The sequence below is a fragment of the Alligator mississippiensis genome, chromosome 12 (assembly GCF_030867095.1).
Source record: "Alligator mississippiensis isolate rAllMis1 chromosome 12, rAllMis1, whole genome shotgun sequence".
In the NCBI taxonomy this organism is placed as follows: Eukaryota; Metazoa; Chordata; order Crocodylia; family Alligatoridae; genus Alligator; species Alligator mississippiensis.
Window position 1 is genome coordinate 38,789,564 of NC_081835.1, and position 18,642 is coordinate 38,808,205.

The following is an 18,642-nucleotide window of genomic DNA, read 5'->3' on the forward strand; positions in this document are numbered from 1 at the left end:
GAATCTGGTTGCTCATTTTTATGTTTGGCTGTTTTTTATCTTAGATTTTTTCTGTCTTGCCTTTTGATATTCCTCCAAATTATTTGCATGTTATAAATTTAGGTCCCCAATAAATGTTTTTACTTTGAGTAATGTAAATTCAAGCAAGAAAAGTGATCAATATCAGCCCCTTGTGTTTTTAAATTGACCGTTGATTTTATATTTTATTATAATTTTCATAATGAAACCTTTTCAAATGCTTTGTGAAAATTTTAAGTTCTACACATAACACTCAGTATATTTATTTTTGAGGTAAATTCCTCAAATGCATGTATTTATTTATCTATCACCCTACTCTTGATACAAGCTGATGAAAATGATTTCCCTTCTCTCTCCACTTTATCATGATGCTTCCAAGTAATTTCCTTACTATTGATATAATATGTCTACACTTCCTTTATAATTTTTTTTACTATTTTGTGGCCTATTATAAATAATGGAGTCTTATAGTTCTCAGTCTACAGAAGTATTTTATTTGGAAATGTCTGAACATAAATTAATTGAAAGTTTTGCTCACTGCTTCCCCAACCTTTTAAGTTAGTATCGAAGTGATAGAAAAATCAAGAATTCCATATATACTTGTATTAATTTGATATGAATGATAAAGCTTTGTGGGACTAGTTGCAGGACTTTATTATGGTCTGTTTGGTGGAGAAATCTGGGTCCTTTCAAGATGCACTTCTTTTCTGGAGCAAATTTCTAGTCATTTGTAAAACAGATGTTACAAAAACTTATTTACAGATGCAGTTTTAACGGAAAAAGGGGGAAGATGCAATTAGTTCTGAAAGTGTTATTCATCTACCCAGGACAGGAGATGAAAAATGTAACTTTCCTGTTTATTTATTTTGTACTTAAAAAAACCATGGTGGAGTTTGTATGTTGAGACATTGAAAGCAGTCATTAAAACTATAGCATGGGCAATATGAACACATCCTTAATGCAGATGTTGCTGTAGTATATTAAGTAAATCAGTTATTGAGTAAGGCTTAAATTAAAATGATACACATGTATAAAAATAAGCTTTTGTAATCAAAAGGAAAGGTTTTAAAAGTTTCAAATGTGTCTGAGCTGAAGATGATTATAATAAGGTGGTTTAGTGGGACTTTAGCTACCATGAGAACTCTACACTACATGGATTCTTTTGTCTGTCTGTGGTTTTAGTGTTTTCAGTAAAAGATATGGATTGAAATACATTAATGGATTCATACAGATAAGTTTTTAAATAATAATAGAAATGGATACCTACTATAATAAAAAAAATATTTTCTAAAATATTGAGGATTTCTTGTGTAATTTAGATTGATATAGGTGTAACCAAACTGCTGTAGTTGATTGTTCATCCCATTTGAAATGCGAGCTACAATGAAAGTTTCTCAGTTTCATAGTTTCATAGTTGGTACGGTCAGAAGGGACCTGAACAGATGAATCCTGGGGTCAAACAACCCTAGCTAGGTGGTTGTCTAGCCTCCTTTTGAAGACCCCCAGGGTAGGAGCGAGCACCAATTCCCTTGAAAGTTGATTCCAGATCCTAGCCGCCCTGATTGTGAAGTAGTGCCTCCTGATATCTAGCCTGAATCTACTCTCAGTCAACTTATGGCCATTATTCCTCCTGGTAGTGCTCTCCCATTGCCTGCTGGTCCCCCTTGGCAAGTTTATAGATGGCTACCAGATCCCCTCTCAGCCTTCTCTTGTGGAGGCTGAACAGGTTCAGGTCCTGTAGCCTCTCCTCGTAGTGCCTGCCCTGCTGCCCCCTGATCATGCGAGTGGCCCACCTCTGGACCCTCTTGATGCAGTCCACATCCCTCCTGAAGTGCGGCGCCCAGAACTGGACACAGTACTCCAACTGCGGCCTGACCCAGGTCGCATAGTGGGGGAAGATCACCTCCTTGGACCTGCTCGTGATGCATCTGTGGATCCATGACAAGGTGCGGTTAGCTTTCCTGACTGCGTCCTCGCATTGGTGGCCCATGTTCATTTTGGAATCAATAGTGACTCCAAGATCCTTTTCTGCTTCTGTGCTGATGAGAAGGGAGTTCCCCAGACTGTAGGTATGCTGCTGGTTCTTCCTCCCTAGGTGCAGTACCTTGCACTTGTCAGTATTGAAACCCACCCTGTTCTCATCCGCCCACCCCTGTAACCTGTCCAGATCTAGTTGTAGCCTGTCCCTCTCTTCTAACATACCCACTTCTCAGTTCTGTACTATTTTCTGAGCAAGCTACCAGTTGTTTTCAAATTACAAATTCTTTTTGGTTCTGAGCATCTAACTCCTTTAATTAAAGGGACTGCATCTAGTCAGAGCTGTTGAAAAGTTATCAGCTGGTGTTATTCCCATAAACTGTATTCTGAAAGTTTTATTTTATGAGGATTGTTCATTATCAGGGTAATGGACACTCTGTAGGTCAATTTCTCAACAGGTACAGTACTGTAGATTCTCCAGTATTTTGCATATTTAAACTTCTCTCTCATTTCTTTAGAAATGCTGCCATTCTCAGTCGTCTTCTCATAGTCTGTCAAATGTGTTTCCCTAGCTATCTGTCAACATATCATACAAAATAAGAAAACTTAAAAAAAATAGGGATCAGAAAAGCAAGTTGGAGGTGAAGAGCTTAATAAGTAAATAGAGCTATAAGCTATAGGTTTGTTTACTGACAATACTATATCTAAGTATGAATAGATACTGAATCGTCCCTGGTCCAGAGAGATTTTGACAAAGAGGACAGAAGAATTCTCTCTGTCTCTCTCTTTTTCCATCTCGCTCTCTATCTCTCTGTCTCTGTGTGTATGCGTGTATCTCCATCCCTCCGTCTGTCTGTCATCCCCTTTCTCTGTTGCCCCGTCTCTGGCTCTGTCACCCTGCCCCGGTCTCTTTCTCCCTTTCTCTCTGTTTGCATTTCCCCTCCTCCCTGTCTCTTGCTAGTTATATGTGTGTGTGAGGCTCTCTCTCTCTCTGTTTTTCTGTCCCTGTCTCTGACTCTGTCTCACATTCGTGCCCCCTCTCTGTCGTGCCCATGCAACCCCTCTGTCACATGTGCCCTCTTGCTGGTTGCTGCATGAGCTTTCTTGCTGTGGTGTGCCCTCTCCCTCGCTTTCGCACTCCTGTTCCCTCTCGTACTCCCTTGCTCTCTTGCCCTCCCGCTCGCCCTCTCGCTTGCTTGCTCGCTCTTGCCCTCAGTCTCACTCACGCTCGCCCTCTCGCTTTCCCTCTTGCTCTCTCTGTCTGTATCTCTCTGGAGGAAGTATCAGAGGTAAAATTATATGTCAGATGATGTTCCATGTTGCACCATTTAACTCCAGTAGACTAACATAGGTTGTAATTCAGTAAAGTGTCCAGCACATTCATTTCGATCAGATATTTAACCTTCACTTAAACATTTAACCTTCATTTAAACTGTTGCTCTGTTGGTACAGAAGGTAGTTTATAAAAAATCCCACAGTAAAATCTTGGGTGCTATGACATTGAGTTGAGTGCATGCATTATAAATTACCTTTATAAATGAATTCTGCATAGATATTATGGAAAAGTGCTCAGAGAATGTTTTTTGTTCCAGTTAGGTTTGCCCATCGTGTTATTCCACAAAGTATGGATGCGCATAAATTGATGTATTTAGTGTTGTGTCGTTAATAGAATGCAAATGGCAGAGCTTAATGCTATATTAAAATTGCTTGCATAGTAACATTTAATTGTAACTGAATGTTATTCTGTGTATTAATATACATTGGAATATTCAACATTTATTTTTACCTACATATACATTAAATTTATGTATACATATATACATTGAATACTGATTCATCTGAAGTATAGCATATCATATTTATAACTTTAATTTTTTGTGCATTTTCGTAAGATACTAATTCTAGTATTGCTGTGCTGTACTAAAGATGCTTATTTGTGGGTAGTGCATGTCTTATTGTTTAGATCATATTGCATGTTATTGATGCATGTTTGAAATTTATTGTGTCCTTCAAGGCATGATAGGTGGCTATCCACCGGTGCTGCCACCTTTGCAGGGCCCACTTGATGGCATTGTTAGCATGGGCAGCATGCAGCCACTTCACCCTGGGGTGCCCCCACCCCACCAACTTTCGCCAGGTATGCCAGGCATCCCACCACCGGGTAAGAATGTTCATTCACTCATTATTTCATTTTCATGTGCTTACCATTTAACTAGCTCTTACAGGAGCAAACTGCAGCTTGCTTGTTCATAGCTTAATTGCTTGACTGTGCCTGAACTTTTTTAGGTATGTTTAGCTGTAATGTACCCGCTGTGCTGCTGAATATACCAGATGGATCCTAAATGTTTGTTGAATTTAATGGAATATTTATAAACATTGACAGAATAATATATGTAGTGAGCCAGCAGCAAAGTAGTTACCAACTGGATACGTCTACATGTTCATTAATACATAGTGGTTACTACTCATTTAATTTAGTACTTGTATGATCAGGTACTAAACGCACAGTAACCAGAGTTACTGAGCAGCAGCACCAGAGAACACCTTTTTAGTGATTTTACTGCACAGGAACCTAATCATACTGCGCAATAGCATATTAGCACTGTTTGGCTGTGGCACGCTACTGCGCAGTTAGTGTCTCATGTAGATGCGCCCCCCTGAAATATAATATTCGACTTGCTAAAAACATGTGCCATTGCAGTCTGATTTACTAAAAATTTGCAACCCCCAGAACAGCTTAGTCCTTACACTCATGTCAGCAGACTATGCAGTTACTTTTTATTAGCCTCAAAAATTAGATGTCTTCCTGGCTATTCTTGATGAAAATAATTTCCATCTGTGCATTTTTTAATATTTGGTTTAAATTCAGCCATCTGACTAAAAATACCTATGTACAAATAATAGGTCAGATAAATAATTACATTAAAATATTATAAGATTAAAAACTGGTACTGAATTTTTAAGTCATCACATAGAATAAAATTAGAAGCAGTCCTCATCTTTGTAATTTAGCCCTGGGATTGGGCACATTTATGGATTAATTTTAAAATTGTAAGGAGTCTTATCTTTGATCATAAACTATCCTACAGTGCTAAAGACTGGTCTTATATTAAGCCTGGGACATAATCTAATGTCAGTTCAAAGTATATTTAGGTAAAATAAATCAATATTTTATTCATGTCAACAGTTACATTGACAAAAGGCAGCATTTTCCCCATTTCTTTTTGTCTTTTGTGTTAATTGTTTGAGTAAAGTATAGTGAATTATTATATCAGGCAGAAGGGGAAAACTCAGTGTAGGTAACACTTGCCTCTAATGTCACTGATTTCTCTGTTCTAGGAAAGTTGACTTCATCCAATTTGCTGATGATTCTTTCTCCTTTTACCTTGACGATGTAATCTGGTTTTGCTATTTATAATATTATGTTCAGCAGTTAAATTGTTAATCTATAAGGGAAAAGCGTTATCTTTATTTCCATTGGTAATGATAGATGCTTACCTATATCCCTGCTGACAGGACTTTGTGTTTGCTTATAAATCACTTTTAAAAGCAATCTTTCAGCATTGATTATGCAACCTGCATTCTCATTGGTGTATACAATTCATATTAATATCATGAGTCGGCATAGTACGTTAGCTTAGTGATACAGCTGCATGCTATAGTCTGTCTCCTGCCCACCAAGCCAATAAAATATAAGAGCATAATATTAAAGGTTTGGTATATACTCCAGAATTCTAGGTTTAAGGGGTTATTTGTTTATTAATCCCAGCTGGAAAAATCAGCAACATGCTTTGTTTCCTGAGTTACTACCTGAGGAAGGGCACTTTTGTGCCCAAGTTCTTGTCAAATATTTCTCCCAACCATATCAGTTATCTAATAAAAAGTATTGCCAAACAAACTTTGCTTCTTGCATAACAAATTACATCTGGTGAAATTTATACTTCATTTTCAACTTCAGAATAAATGTCATTTGATTATGACAAAATTAGAGATGCAAGTAGAAGATCATCACTAAGAGTAGCTTTCATTTAGCTGTTCAGGCAATTTTATTTAAAATATAATGAATTAGACAATTGAAAAAGGTTTGTAAATTTTTGTGTGTGACTTGCATTGTCTATTCCCTGGTACACTTCTAGCAATAGAGAAAATGCCTCCAAAATATTTCTGCAAACAGATTCTTTTTTTCCTTTAGTTTTGAAAGTTATACTAAAGCAAACAAATACTGTGAATCTGTCTTGTCCTTAAAAATATTCAAGTCTCTTCACTTTTAATAAAAATGTTTTCTGTATTAGAGGGATGATATGATACAGCAAAACAAAAATTTAATGGTTTTAGTGTGAGTTTTTATGGTTTTAGAGGTGACTGCTGTCAAACAAAGGCACTATTTGAACTGCAAGATTTAGTCAAGAAATAAGACAGTAAAAAGAGAACAAGAAAATTAGTAACTTTTTTTAATTAAGAAACAGTTATTTTAAATCTTACATACTGCATCTTGTTGTTTTACAGTTTTGTTCTGTTTTTCTCCTTAATCTTTAAATTTTCTTTTAAAACTAATGTTGCTCTCATGGATAAAATAGTAATGGTATTAAATCAAATAATGATAACAGAATACAACTCTATAAAAAGAAGAAAATAGAAATTATCACTTTGCTAAAATTTTGTTTATATTTTGAAATATAGGTGTTATAAGTCAAAATGTATCTTCCATGGTAGGCACTCCAGCACCAGGAGGAAGCCCGTTTGGACAGCAGGTAAGAAATTTTGCCTTATTTATGAAACTGTAAAAGTCCTGTTTATTTATTGGTAGATGATTGTACCCCATCTGAGTTAGTATTAGATCAGTGTCTCAGTCTTGTCCTAGTGCAGGGGCGGGCAATTATATCAGCTAGAGGGCCACTTAACGAGTTTTGGCGAGCTGTTGAGGGCTGCATGGGTAGCACCACTCCTTAACAGTTGCCCCTGCACCCAGTCACTATTGGGACCAAAAGTCCTGTCCCCTAATCCTTGATCTTTGCTACCAGAAGTCCCTCCCCTTGCCTCTCAAAAATACTGCTTTTGGGAGGGGGTTTGCCATCTTAGAACCAGAAAAAAAAACAAATCATACACTAAAAGTCAAATACCTACTAAGACATATTTTAATTTTATTACAAAAAATATTTACCATGATTTGTGTTTGTGTACCGTATATAGAAAGGATGTAATAACTCAAAAATACAGGCTTACTCTTTTATATTGGGGGGGTGTCTGTGTGGGGTGGCATGGGGTATGTTGGGAAGTGTGTACATGTTGGTACGTGTTGTGGGGACAGGGTGTGGGTGTGTGAGGTTTGTGGGGTGTAGGGCCTCTCCGCACATTGCCCCCATGGTGTGCAGCCCCCACTGCTAGCAGCTGCAGCAGGCAGGGGCTCAGGGAGCTCATGCCAGGTGTAGGCACTGGCACATGGTGGGGTGCAGCTCCAGCCAGTGCTATGTGCAGGGGGAGGAGTGCAGCTTGCCCAGCCGCCTCTATCATGGGGGCTCCACACTGCATGTCTGCAGCTCCCCCACTCACACAGGGGAAACCCCAGGCTGGACTCTGTGGGGAAGCAGGGGGTGGGGCTCCCTCCACTCCCAGTCCGTGGACCTGCGCAGCAGGGGGCAGGGAAGGGAGCCAGATCTAGCACGTCTGCCTCCACTGTGAGTGTGGGAACTGCAGGCATGCCAAAGGTAGGGGCGGCAGCAGGAACCAGGTGGAAACTGTGGGGGCCAGGCTGGCTTATGCTGCATTCTGTGGTCCTGGCATTGCAGCCAGGAACCAAGTGGCATGGCATGGAGCTGACCAACGCAGCTGGGCACCTCCTGGCAGCACATTGTTCCCAGCTGCAATGCCAGAACTGCAGAATGCACCAGGAGCCAATCCAACCCCTGCAGTTCCCAGCTGGGTCCTGCTGCCACTGCCCCTGACCCCTGGGGCCCCTGCATTCCCACCCATTGACACTTCTGCCCCACCCCCATGCTTGCCACTGCTGCCTTTTCCCTGGTGCTTTCTTTCCTTCTCCACCTGCTGCCACCACTCCCCACCGGCCCACTGCTCCCTGCCGACCTGCCGCTCCCCACCCACAGCTCCAGCACCACATGGTTCCAGCTGCAGGGCCAGGACTGTGTGGCACAGCAAGAGCCACCCTGGCCCAGCTGGCACCACATGGTTGTCATCTGGGAACCGTGTGGTTCTGTCTGGGCCTGGCTGGCTCATGCTGCGCTGGTGATCCTCCCCCACCTCCGCCTGTTCTTACCTGAGTTTCCCTCTCCAGCAGAGTGAGGTGGGGAACAGCCCCAGGGTCCCAGGCCAGAAGCCTCTGTCAAGGCAGAAGCTTCTTCCTGGGGGTGGGATGGGGAGGGCAAGGGTGGGGTGGGGCAGGGCCAGTGGGCCTTGCTGCAGCTCCGGCTGTCTCCTACCACCAGCTCCTTCTGGGTCCTGCTGCCACTGACTCCTGTTAACAGGCAGTCAGGGGCAGATAAATATTAATTTTTAAATTTTTTAGGGGCCCCGCAAGCCAGATAGAATGGCCTGGTGGGCCAGTTGCGGCCCGCAAGCCATATTTTGCCTGTACCCTGTCCTAGTGTACATGGTCTTCCCTAATAATATCTAAAACCAAAGTTAATCTGAGAATTTATTCTTATTAAAATATCTGGCTGGAAATATACTGCTTGTTAATCCACAGTTTCTTGGCCAAATTCTAATTTGGTTAATTCAGTTATACCTAATTAAGTGTCATCTCTACCTTTAAATGACAGCATTCTTATCTTCTCTTAAGCCAATTTGAATAATTTCTGTTTACTGTTAAACTAATGATAATGCCTTCTGGTTTTTTTGTGAGAGAAATCATTGCCCTTTTCTAAATAATCATTAAACAAGGTTATATGGCATTCTTATGCAGAGTGCTTCATCTGGGGAGAAGTAACCAGCGACATGAATGTAAGTTAGGAGGAGATGTCCTGGCCAGCACGAGCTAATAGCATACTGGGATGCATTAGCCAATGTGTCACGAGCAGGGCTAAGGAAGTGATATTTCTTCTCTACTTGGTGCTGGTGAGACCCCAGCTGGAGTACTATGTCAAGTTCTGTGAGCCGTACTTCAAAAACACATGGAGAATCCTGTAAGGGTCCAGAGAAGGGACACAAGAATGATTACTCAGAGTTTGTCCTCCAGGCCCTTAAAGCATAGGGGTCTAAGACTGTTCAGCCTAGGGAAAAGAAGACTGAGGGGGGACTTGGTGGCTGTCTATAAGTATGTAAGGGGTGAAGATTGGGAGCTAGAAGAAAAACTGTTCACTAGGGTGCCCCAGGGGAGAACAAGGAGCAATGGCCATAAACTGTTAGAGGATGATTTCAGTTTCGATATAAGGAAGAACTTATTTACAGTACGAGTGACCAGAATCTGGAATAGACTTCCCACGGAAGTGGTAAAGTCCCCAGCCTTGGAAGTCTTCAAGAGGAGACTGGACAGACACCTTGCTGGGATCATTTGATCTCAGCAATATTCCTGCCCACAGCAGGGAAGTTGGACTCAATCTCAACTCAATCTTCCACCCCTTAATTTCTATGATTTCTATGATTATGGCTTTTAGCTACTCATAATCCTAGACTTTCCTGTGTATTAACAGTGATTTCTGCATCATGATGGTTTACCATGAAGTGCCCAAAACCTTCAACCAGGTTCTGGGCCCATTTTGTGGTAGATATGATGTAGCTACATTAAATGATAAGCCACAAGCTTTGAGGCAGGTGTTAAAATTTAAGAGAAGATTAAGTAAGCAAATGTGACACAAAGCAAGAGAGAATGCGGGAAGGAGAAGGGTAGTAGTAGTAAGAATGTGTGTTACATAACTATAAAAAAAATATTAATCATTGATTTTCAAAATGCAACTGTAAAACTGAAAATACTTATAAGCCCTGTGTCTGTGCCCGTTCTGAAAAAAAAACAACCCAGAAACCGAAAACCTGGCTTGTTATCATGTCATCCGAAACTCTTACCCTGTTTTAAGACATTTTGTTTTCTGTGCTTAAGTTCTGAATAATAATACATTCTAACACAGAATTAAACTATTAGCCTCTTACATGTTGGCAGGGAACACATTTGTCAGAGTATTTCCTGACACTCAAACACAATATATATGACTTAGCTGAATAGGTTAAAATAGTGATGTGCTTGAACACATGCAGCTGAACCAAAAATGCAATGCTCTTATTCCTGTTTTGTCATTTCAGATGGGAATTCTTGGGCCACCCAGCCAGCAAGCACCACCTCCGTATCCAGGTCAAAGCCCAGCAAGTCAGCCAGTTATGCAGCAGCCCACAACTCCAATGTTTGTTTCCCCTCCACCAAAGACACAGAGGCTTCTTCATTCTGAGGCCTACCTGAAATATATTGAAGGGCTTAGTGCTGAATCAAATAGTATTAGCAAGTGGGACCAGACCCTTTCAGGTAAGGTTCTCTACACTAATTAGGATACTTACAAACCAAGTATGTGATTATTACTTTGGATCAGTTATTTAATTATTCCTTTTACAGTGGTTATCACAGGAGCAGGCAAAATCTGGCCCACAAGCCAAATCCAGCCTGCCAGGCCCTTCTCTCTGGCTTGTGGGGCCCCTAAAAAATTTAGAAAGTTATTTATTATCTGCCCCTGACTGCCTGTCAAAGATGAGAAGGCGCCAGCAGCAGTAGGACCCAGGGGGAGCTGGCGGCAGGAACTTGGGGTGGGAGGACCCAGCAGCTACAGCAGCAAGTCCTGCCCATCCCCACTCTCACCCCCCAACTGAAAGCCTCTGCCTAGCACCCCTGGGGCTGTTCCCTGTTTCCCTCCAGGAAACTCAGCTAAGAACACAGGGTGGGAGGGAGGCAGGGAAGGACCACAGGCAGTCACCCCAGTCCTCGGGGCCGGGGCGGGCTGGCTGGCTTCTGTTGAGTCCTGTGGTTTGGAGATGCAGCCAGGAGTCGCATGGTTCTAGAGCAGCTGGCGAGGGGGTGGGGAGGAGCACCGGCAGTGGGCAGAAAAGTGGGGAAGTGATGGCAAGTGGGCATGCCAGGAGCGTAGCAACAGCTGGGTAGGATCACTCCAGTGTACTGGAGCCAGGGCCGGTAGGGGTGCAGAACAGGGCAGCAGAGTGCAGGCCTGGGCTGGCAGGGGCTCTTTGAAGCAGGGCTGGGCTGCGGCAGCAGGAAGAGCGGGGAACCAGTCTAACTCCGTAGAGCCCCTGCCAGCCTGGGCCTGCACTCCTGCCACCCCGCCTTGAGCCCCCACCAGCTCTGGCCCCAGGACACCGGCATGGGCCCTGCACTCCCACCCAGCTGTCGCTGCATTCTTGCTCACTGCCACTGCCCCCCCACCTGCTGCTGCCATTTCCCTGCTTTTCTGCCCACTGCCACTGCTCCTTCTCACTCTCCACCCCGCCTGCCCACCAGCCACTCCGGCACTAGGTGGTTCCCGGCTACATTGCCATACCACAGGACTCAGTAGGAGCTGGCTGGGTTGGCTCCATGCAGTGCAGCTGGGACATGGTGCTGGAGTGGGGGGCAGGGGGTGGGGATGGGGAAGTGAAAGGAGAAGGACAGTGGTGGCAGATCAGGTGTGTGGGGGAAGTGGTGGTAAGTGGGAACACAGGGCTCTGCCAGAGCCCCAGGACCAGGAGCTGGGGGAGGGGGTGCAATGAGGGAGGGACTGAGTGTGCATGTGTGTGCAATGAGGGAGGGACTGAGTGTGCATGTGCACAATGAGGGAGGGACTCTGTGTGTGTGTGTGTGTGTGTGTGTGTGTGTGTGTGTGTGTGTGTGTGTGTGTGTGTGTGTTTTCATAGGGTGAGGCCCGCACACACACCCCACCATACACATACACCCACACCCCTCTCACACTGACATGCATCCAGACCCCCACATCCCTTCACATACCCCAGCCACCCTACCCCTCCACACATGCCACACACCCTCCCCAGCCACCCTCCCCCCAACACACTCACAGCCCCTCACAAATCCCACACCTCACATATCCACATACACCCATGTGCAACCTCACCCCACACCCTCCCCCACACCCCACATACGTACACACCCACAGCTCCCCACAAACCTATACCCACCCACCCATACCCCACCCCAACAATATACAAGACTTAAGCTGTTGGGCAATCACCTCTATGTACACTACACAAACGCATATCAATCAAGACAAAAATGTTTTTTGAAATCAAATTAATGGATGTTGTAGTAGATGTTTGATTTTTTTTTAAGAATATAATTTGGTATTTTTATGGTTCCAAGATGGCAAACCCCCTTGCTGAAAGGAGTACTTCTGGGAGCAAGGGGAGGGACTTCTGGTGGCAAAGGTCAGGGATTAGGGGGTGGGACTTCCGGTCCCAAGATGGCAGCCAGGGGGGTGGAGCACCTATCAAGGAGCAGCGCTACTCAGTAAATGGCCCTCCAGCCAAAATAATTGCTAACTCCTGGGTTATCACAATCTTATCTTGGTGGTGGTAATAGTAGTAGGAATCTGTCTGTCTCGCAAGACAATAGAGTGAGACCATCAGGTCAATGAATATAATCCTCACGTTTAAAAAAAAAAAAAAAAAGTGAAGCTGGTAAACAGCTACAAAAACAAATGTAGATTAGAAAATAATATTTCACACTGTAAAGAATAGAACAGGAAATATCCAACTGATATACTGGTCTGTGTTGCTTTCAGCAAGGGTAACAAAATCAAATGGCTATAACTATAGTCAGTATGCTGAAAACATAATTTAAAATTATTAGAAACAAAAAATCACTGACTGTACACTTATACTCTCCTTGTTCTACAAAAACAAGTTGGTTATCCCTTTAAGAAGGTATTATTGACCCTTTTCTGATGGTCAGAGATATTAACTGATAGGGTATGTGGGAAAGTCAAAAAAGAAAATCCAGTATTACTGTAGATTTTGCAGTCAACAACGGCAGAAAGTAAAGTCTGATTCTGATTCTGGAGAGTAGGTTTATAGTGTTATAGTAGCAGTGCTGGTTCAGGAACCATATTATAATAATGATAACCTTGTGGCTGCCTTTAAGTTCATCACGGGGGCACAGAAGGGAATTGGTGAGTATTTATTCACCAAGGCACCCCCGGGGGTTACAAGAAACAATGGCCACAAGCTAGCAGAGAGCAGATTTAGATTGGACGTTAGGAAGAACTTCTTCACAGTTCGAGTGGCCAAGGTCTGGAACGGGCTCCCAAGGGAGGTGGTGCTCTCTCCTACCCTGGGGGTCTTCAAGAGGAGGTTAGATGAGCATCTAGCTGGGGTCATCTAGACCCAGCACTCTTTCCTGCTTATGCAGGGGGTCGGACTCGATGATCTATTGAGGTCCCTTCCGACCCTAACATCTATGAATCTATGAATAACAACAGCGCCCGGCTGAGCTGCTGCTAACAGAACACACTGGAGGTAAGGGAGGAACTATGGGGAAGGCTGGAGGTTCCTAGGGGGCCCAGTGGGGTCCTGAGCACCGGGAAGAAGGCTAGGACCTAGTAAGAGCAAAGCCAAGCCTAGGCATGGGACTAACAGCTTGTATGCCTACAAAGGGGCCAGGCAAGCCCCTGAGTGGATCTGGCAGGGGTGAAGCCAGGGGCTCAGGTGAGCCCAGTTAAGCTAGGCCTCAGGCAGCATTGTTGGGGGTGTTAGGCCAACACAGGTTAGAGTGAGGGCTGTATGGTGGGGCCCAGGAGGGACCCCTTGGGAGTATGGGGGTCAGCAGTTGCCAAGCTGACTTTATGATCCCTCGCACTGGTCAGTGCAAGAGGGTCAGGGCCTGAAGGCCAAAGGGCAGTTAAGCCCAGTGTGAGAGGCAGGCCAGGGCCACAGTGAGCTATCGGGCACCCCGACTGACCTAGAGGCGTATAAGGGCTCAGTTGCTTCCACCGCTCCCCCACCACCAAATTTCCAGACCTGTGAGGACCCCCATGGGCTGAATGACATAGCTCTGCAGCTTGGATCTTACCAATGAACCGGGGGCTGAGTACTGCTGTATTAATGGGGTAAAAGATCACAAAATATATTTGATTTGATTTCCTTCTTTTATATTGAAGAAATTCAGGCCCTGATGCACACTGATCATAAGTATTGTGGCTCTAAGAACTTGTTAACTAGTTAAAATTTTAATTTCATTTACTAAAATGAATTAATTGCATTACTTCTAATTAAATTTGAAGGAGAGATACTGCTGATGTGGAACTGTGTGTCTGCTAAGTAAATTAGCAGCATTTAAAGTACAGGCCCTTTTGTATATGCAATAAACATTACTGCAGGGGAGCTGGCATCTGCATCTTCCATTCAGCATCTGCAGCACCTTCCATGACACTTCCAAATTGCTTGACTTGGTTATGTAATTTTAACTATTATCTGATGAGGATTAAGAAGACTATTATATTAAATTAATCTAGGAACCATACAACAAACATAAACTAAAATTCTTAGTAAGCAAGGAAGCTGTTTTTGCTGTCAGGCTAGAGGCACTTTTCCAGTATACTAGGTAAAAGCTCTGTTAACCAGCATTTTAATAACCTGCACTCTACTAACTGGAATTTCCAGCCAGCTGGCTGGATGTGGAAAGATGGGGGAAGAAGCCTGTGTGCAGCCAGTGCTGCCACCAGCCATTACCCTGTGCTGCTGCTGCCGCCGCAGCTCCACATGTGGCTGCCGCCACCCCCCGCTCTGAGTCCAGCCAAAAGCCACTGCTTAGGTAACTGGCACTTTTAGATTACCAGCATCCCCCAATCCCCATTCATGCTGGATAACAAAGCTTTTACTGTAGTATGAAATTGTATGCCTGTGTGCGTGTGTGTATGTATACAAACAAGCAGTATAAAAAACATTTGCTAAACAATGGATGCAGTCTCTAAAGAGCATTTTTCTTCCTCCTTTTTCTTCAGCTTTGGTTGTTTTATATGTTAAAATTGGTAAAGAGAGCTTGTATGAAAAAGACAACTATGTTAATAAAACTTGATCACATACAAAATATCATATTCAATATAAAATGTACACAAGCATGCAAGTGCAACAGAAATCAAAGATATGAGGGCATACCAAAACTTATCACTGGGTTAATTCTATAAATAGTATTTTAAAAATCTAAATAAGAATTAATCAAAATGCTCTGAAATACAGAACCTGTGAGAGAGAGGGAAGTACAGTAAAATAGTTTGTTTTTTTCCACTAATTGTAGAAAATCATAGAAGACAGGGGACAAAACATGTTAAATACGAGCAGTAAGTTATTGAGCTGTTCCTTAATTTTTCAGCACGAAGACGAGATATGCATCTTACAAAAGAACAAGAGAGCCGTCTTCCTTCACACTGGTTGAAAAGTAAAGGGGCCCATACCACAATGGCAGATGCACTGTGGCGCCTTCGAGACTTGATGCTACGAGACACCCTGAACATCCGTCAAGCATACAATATAGAAAATGTTTAATCACATAAATTGCTTCTTTGATACCAACATATGAGAAGTTTTGTGGAACAAAAGCTGTTTTAGTTGCTGGGTGGGGAGAGAACAAACAATAATTTTTATTGCATTTTACTGTACATTGCAAGACCATTTTTATATAAGAACATTTTTAATAAGCATATTTCACTTTTTGTTATATTAAGTTGACTTTATCAAATACACAAATTTTTGCATATGTTTCCTTTATTTGAAAGGCGATTTCATATTTGGTTTTGTGTAGTCAAGATTTCATCTTTCTTATACTATATTGCTGAAAACCTGATGCCATCAACTTTTTATATAAAAAAAGAAAAGCAAAACAAATAAGTATTTACAGATTAGTTCAGAAGTACAATGGAATGTGAAATTAGTCATAGTTTACATCTTAGAAGAATGTATGTACATGTGCTTGTTTGTATTAGCCACTTCCAGCAGAAGTGTCACTTGGATGTGAACATAAGCTTTATTTAAATAAATAAAGGAAAAGGTAAGGGGTGCACTGACACTAGGAAAAATCAGATTGTAGTTCATTACCAATAAAGCTCCACACGTAGCAATGGTGGAAGTGCTAGTGTAGACAGGATACAGGTGTGTTGACTGCTGTGTTATCCAACCCTGTCCAATTATTTGATGGTGTAGACAAGGCCATTGTGATCTCGAATCAGTTACAGAATATTTATGCATACTTAACCACAAATGAATGCATTTGAAAGGTGAAATGCTTTATCTGCCAAGACCTGTCATCAGGGTTCTGTGACAACTCCTAAAGCAGTGTAGGGAGTTGCATTTCCTGTGCGGTTCTAGACTCTTTAATTGCAAGAGAAACGCAGAGCATTGAATTTATTCAGATCTTGGAAGGTAAGTAAAAGAGGGGGTAAATTTTCAGCAATGTTGTTTAAAAATATATGTGATGTTAAAATTGATGTGTTCTGTTTAATGATTTGGTATTTGTAAGACTTTTTTGTGGTTTTTAAGTGACTTAGTTCACCTTCATCAAAGTACTACATTGCAGATGAAAATAATTTTGACACGCACATTTAGCTTTAAAATAAAATAATGCGGTGTGTGCAAAATCAGCACAATCTATATCAGAGTTTATAGTTGGAAAGAATAGGCTACTTGCATTACAAGCTTTTTCTTAATTACTAGGTACACGTAGTGTCTATCCCAGTTTGAGGGTTGTGATATCTTTCTGTTCAGAATTACCAGTCAGTTTAAACCAACCTACCTACCTTTTTAACTGCAAAGCTGCTTATCAAAGTTAAATCCTTTTATGATACTTCATCTGTTTTCAAAAGAAGATTTTGGATTGTAGCAAATAATAGAAAAATATATGGGAAACAATGTTACTTTAAAAAATTGAGTAGGGTGATCATTGAATCAAATGATCAAGCCATAAGAGCTAATTTATTGATATGTCCTCATCTAAGGAGTGAGTGAAGTACTTATTACGTATTTTAAAAACCCAGAATAGAAATGTCGTCTTTGAGTACAGTGGGCCAAACCTTAAATTTTTGCTTTCAAATTGATAACATTTTGGGATAATATCCTTATTACAAAGATAAAGGAAAGTGCCTTATGCAAGTATAAATTGTGACTAATCTTATGCATTTAGTTAATGTTTTCTAGTAGTCGCAACTGGAAAACTAAATCTTTAAACATTACTGATGTAAAGGAACTGTAGGTAAACAGTGTGCAGAGAAACTATATTTGTAATTTTGAGCCCTACCAGTAATGCGCCCATGGTATATTAACCCTTTCTTTAGTTTACCAGCCTTTTTAATTGCCAACTTTGTTTAATAGTGTAGAAATATTTTGCAAACATTTTGAAATCCATATATACATAGTATAATTTTAATATACATTCACATGGTGATCAGCTTTGCAGTTAACAAACACAAAGATGGAACATGGAGCTGAAACAGATAAGCAGTAAATGATAGTTTTTGGGTGTTTAGAACCATCATGGATTGTATTAATAAAGTCAAATCTCTTTTTAAGCATTTAACAAAGTTACACCAAAGAGCCTGGAATTAACTTTACTTAAGTTATTTTTTATTTATTTGAATTTTTCTTTTGAGGACTGGATGGTACTCCCTATTGAGCCTATAAAATTCAGGTCTTTAATTTGTCATAAAGGTCAGTGTTGGTCAACTTGTAGCATTGCATCTTTCTCATCCAGTGGGCTTGGGGGGCACTGCCTTCACTGCTTCTCCTGGCCCTGGAGCAAGAGATTGGAACTGTAAACATCCTGGGTCTCCTGTACGGCAGTGCAGAGCACTACCAATAGGCCACTAGGCTGGTCCTAATCAATTATATTAAACTTTGTTTATTTATTTCAAAATCATGTTTCTGTATGCTGGGGGCATTTCAGTGGAGAATGCAGTAAAATTTAGCATTTAATTACTATAATCTAGAATTTCACAGGCAGCAAAAGAAACTTTTCTAACTCTGAATAGTTTAAAAGAAGATGTTTCTCTTTGTGGGCATTTGAACCCATCACTTGTTTTTCATTGCCACTCATTGTATTGGCATAAATGAAAGTTTAATATTAAAATAAAAGTATGTATGGGAAATGGTTGGCTTCTGTAAGAATGAAAAATAGATTAATATAGGATTTGTATTTTAGTAAACCAGTTGGAGGCCGTGAATTATTCATTTCTTTTCCTCGTTCCTTCCCTCTCTTCCCTCCAAGAGAAAATTTACGATGGGTGTTTATGTAAAAGAAAAAAAAAGCTCTGATTTTTTTGGTATCGGTGATCTTTTCAATATATGTATTCGGACCTGGTTAATCCATTCTGGGCTTTTCCTTACATCTGTGTACCCAAAAAGTTTGTGGTAACCAGGCTTTTAACATGTATGTACCATCAACTTGCTTATCTGAGGCTTTTTAGTTTTAATAAAAATAGTTTACAAAGTGATTTGGATTAACCAGGTTTGATTGTCCTATTAAGACTTGTGTTTTCAAAATTTTATTTCAAGTAGCTCTGTCTCTTGAAAATCCAAATTTGTTATCAAAGTGTTGGTGTGTGTAGGGATCTATGCACAGGGGGAATGAGAAGGGTGTGTGTGAAGAATCAGTAGGCAGTATTCCTTAGATTGCCCTGAATGCAGCAGGAAATTCCTAGGCTATAGTGCCAGGACAATGATGTTGGA

The 18,642-nt window shown here is 41.6% G+C and overlaps 1 protein-coding gene across 18 annotated transcripts in view; it reads left to right on the forward strand.

Annotated features, from left to right (window-relative positions):
• PBRM1 (polybromo 1) overlaps positions 1 to 18,407 on the forward strand; it is a 128,404-nt gene extending 109,997 nt beyond the window's left edge. For 11 of the 18 annotated variants that reach the window (XM_014606142.3, XM_019490005.2, XM_006270373.4 and 8 more), the window contains 4 exons: positions 4,010 to 4,156; positions 6,676 to 6,746; positions 10,243 to 10,459; positions 15,299 to 18,407. In XM_014606142.3, the coding sequence (XP_014461628.1) occupies positions 4,010 to 4,156; positions 6,676 to 6,746; positions 10,243 to 10,459; positions 15,299 to 15,471 (608 nt within the window). In that variant the 3' untranslated portion in view covers positions 15,472 to 18,407. The remainder of the gene's footprint in view (positions 1 to 4,009; positions 4,157 to 6,675; positions 6,747 to 10,242; positions 10,460 to 15,298) is intronic. The other 7 variants (XM_059716071.1, XM_019490007.2, XM_059716074.1 and 4 more) reach the window with 2 other exon arrangements.
• The last annotated feature ends 235 nt before the right edge of the window (positions 18,408 to 18,642 follow it).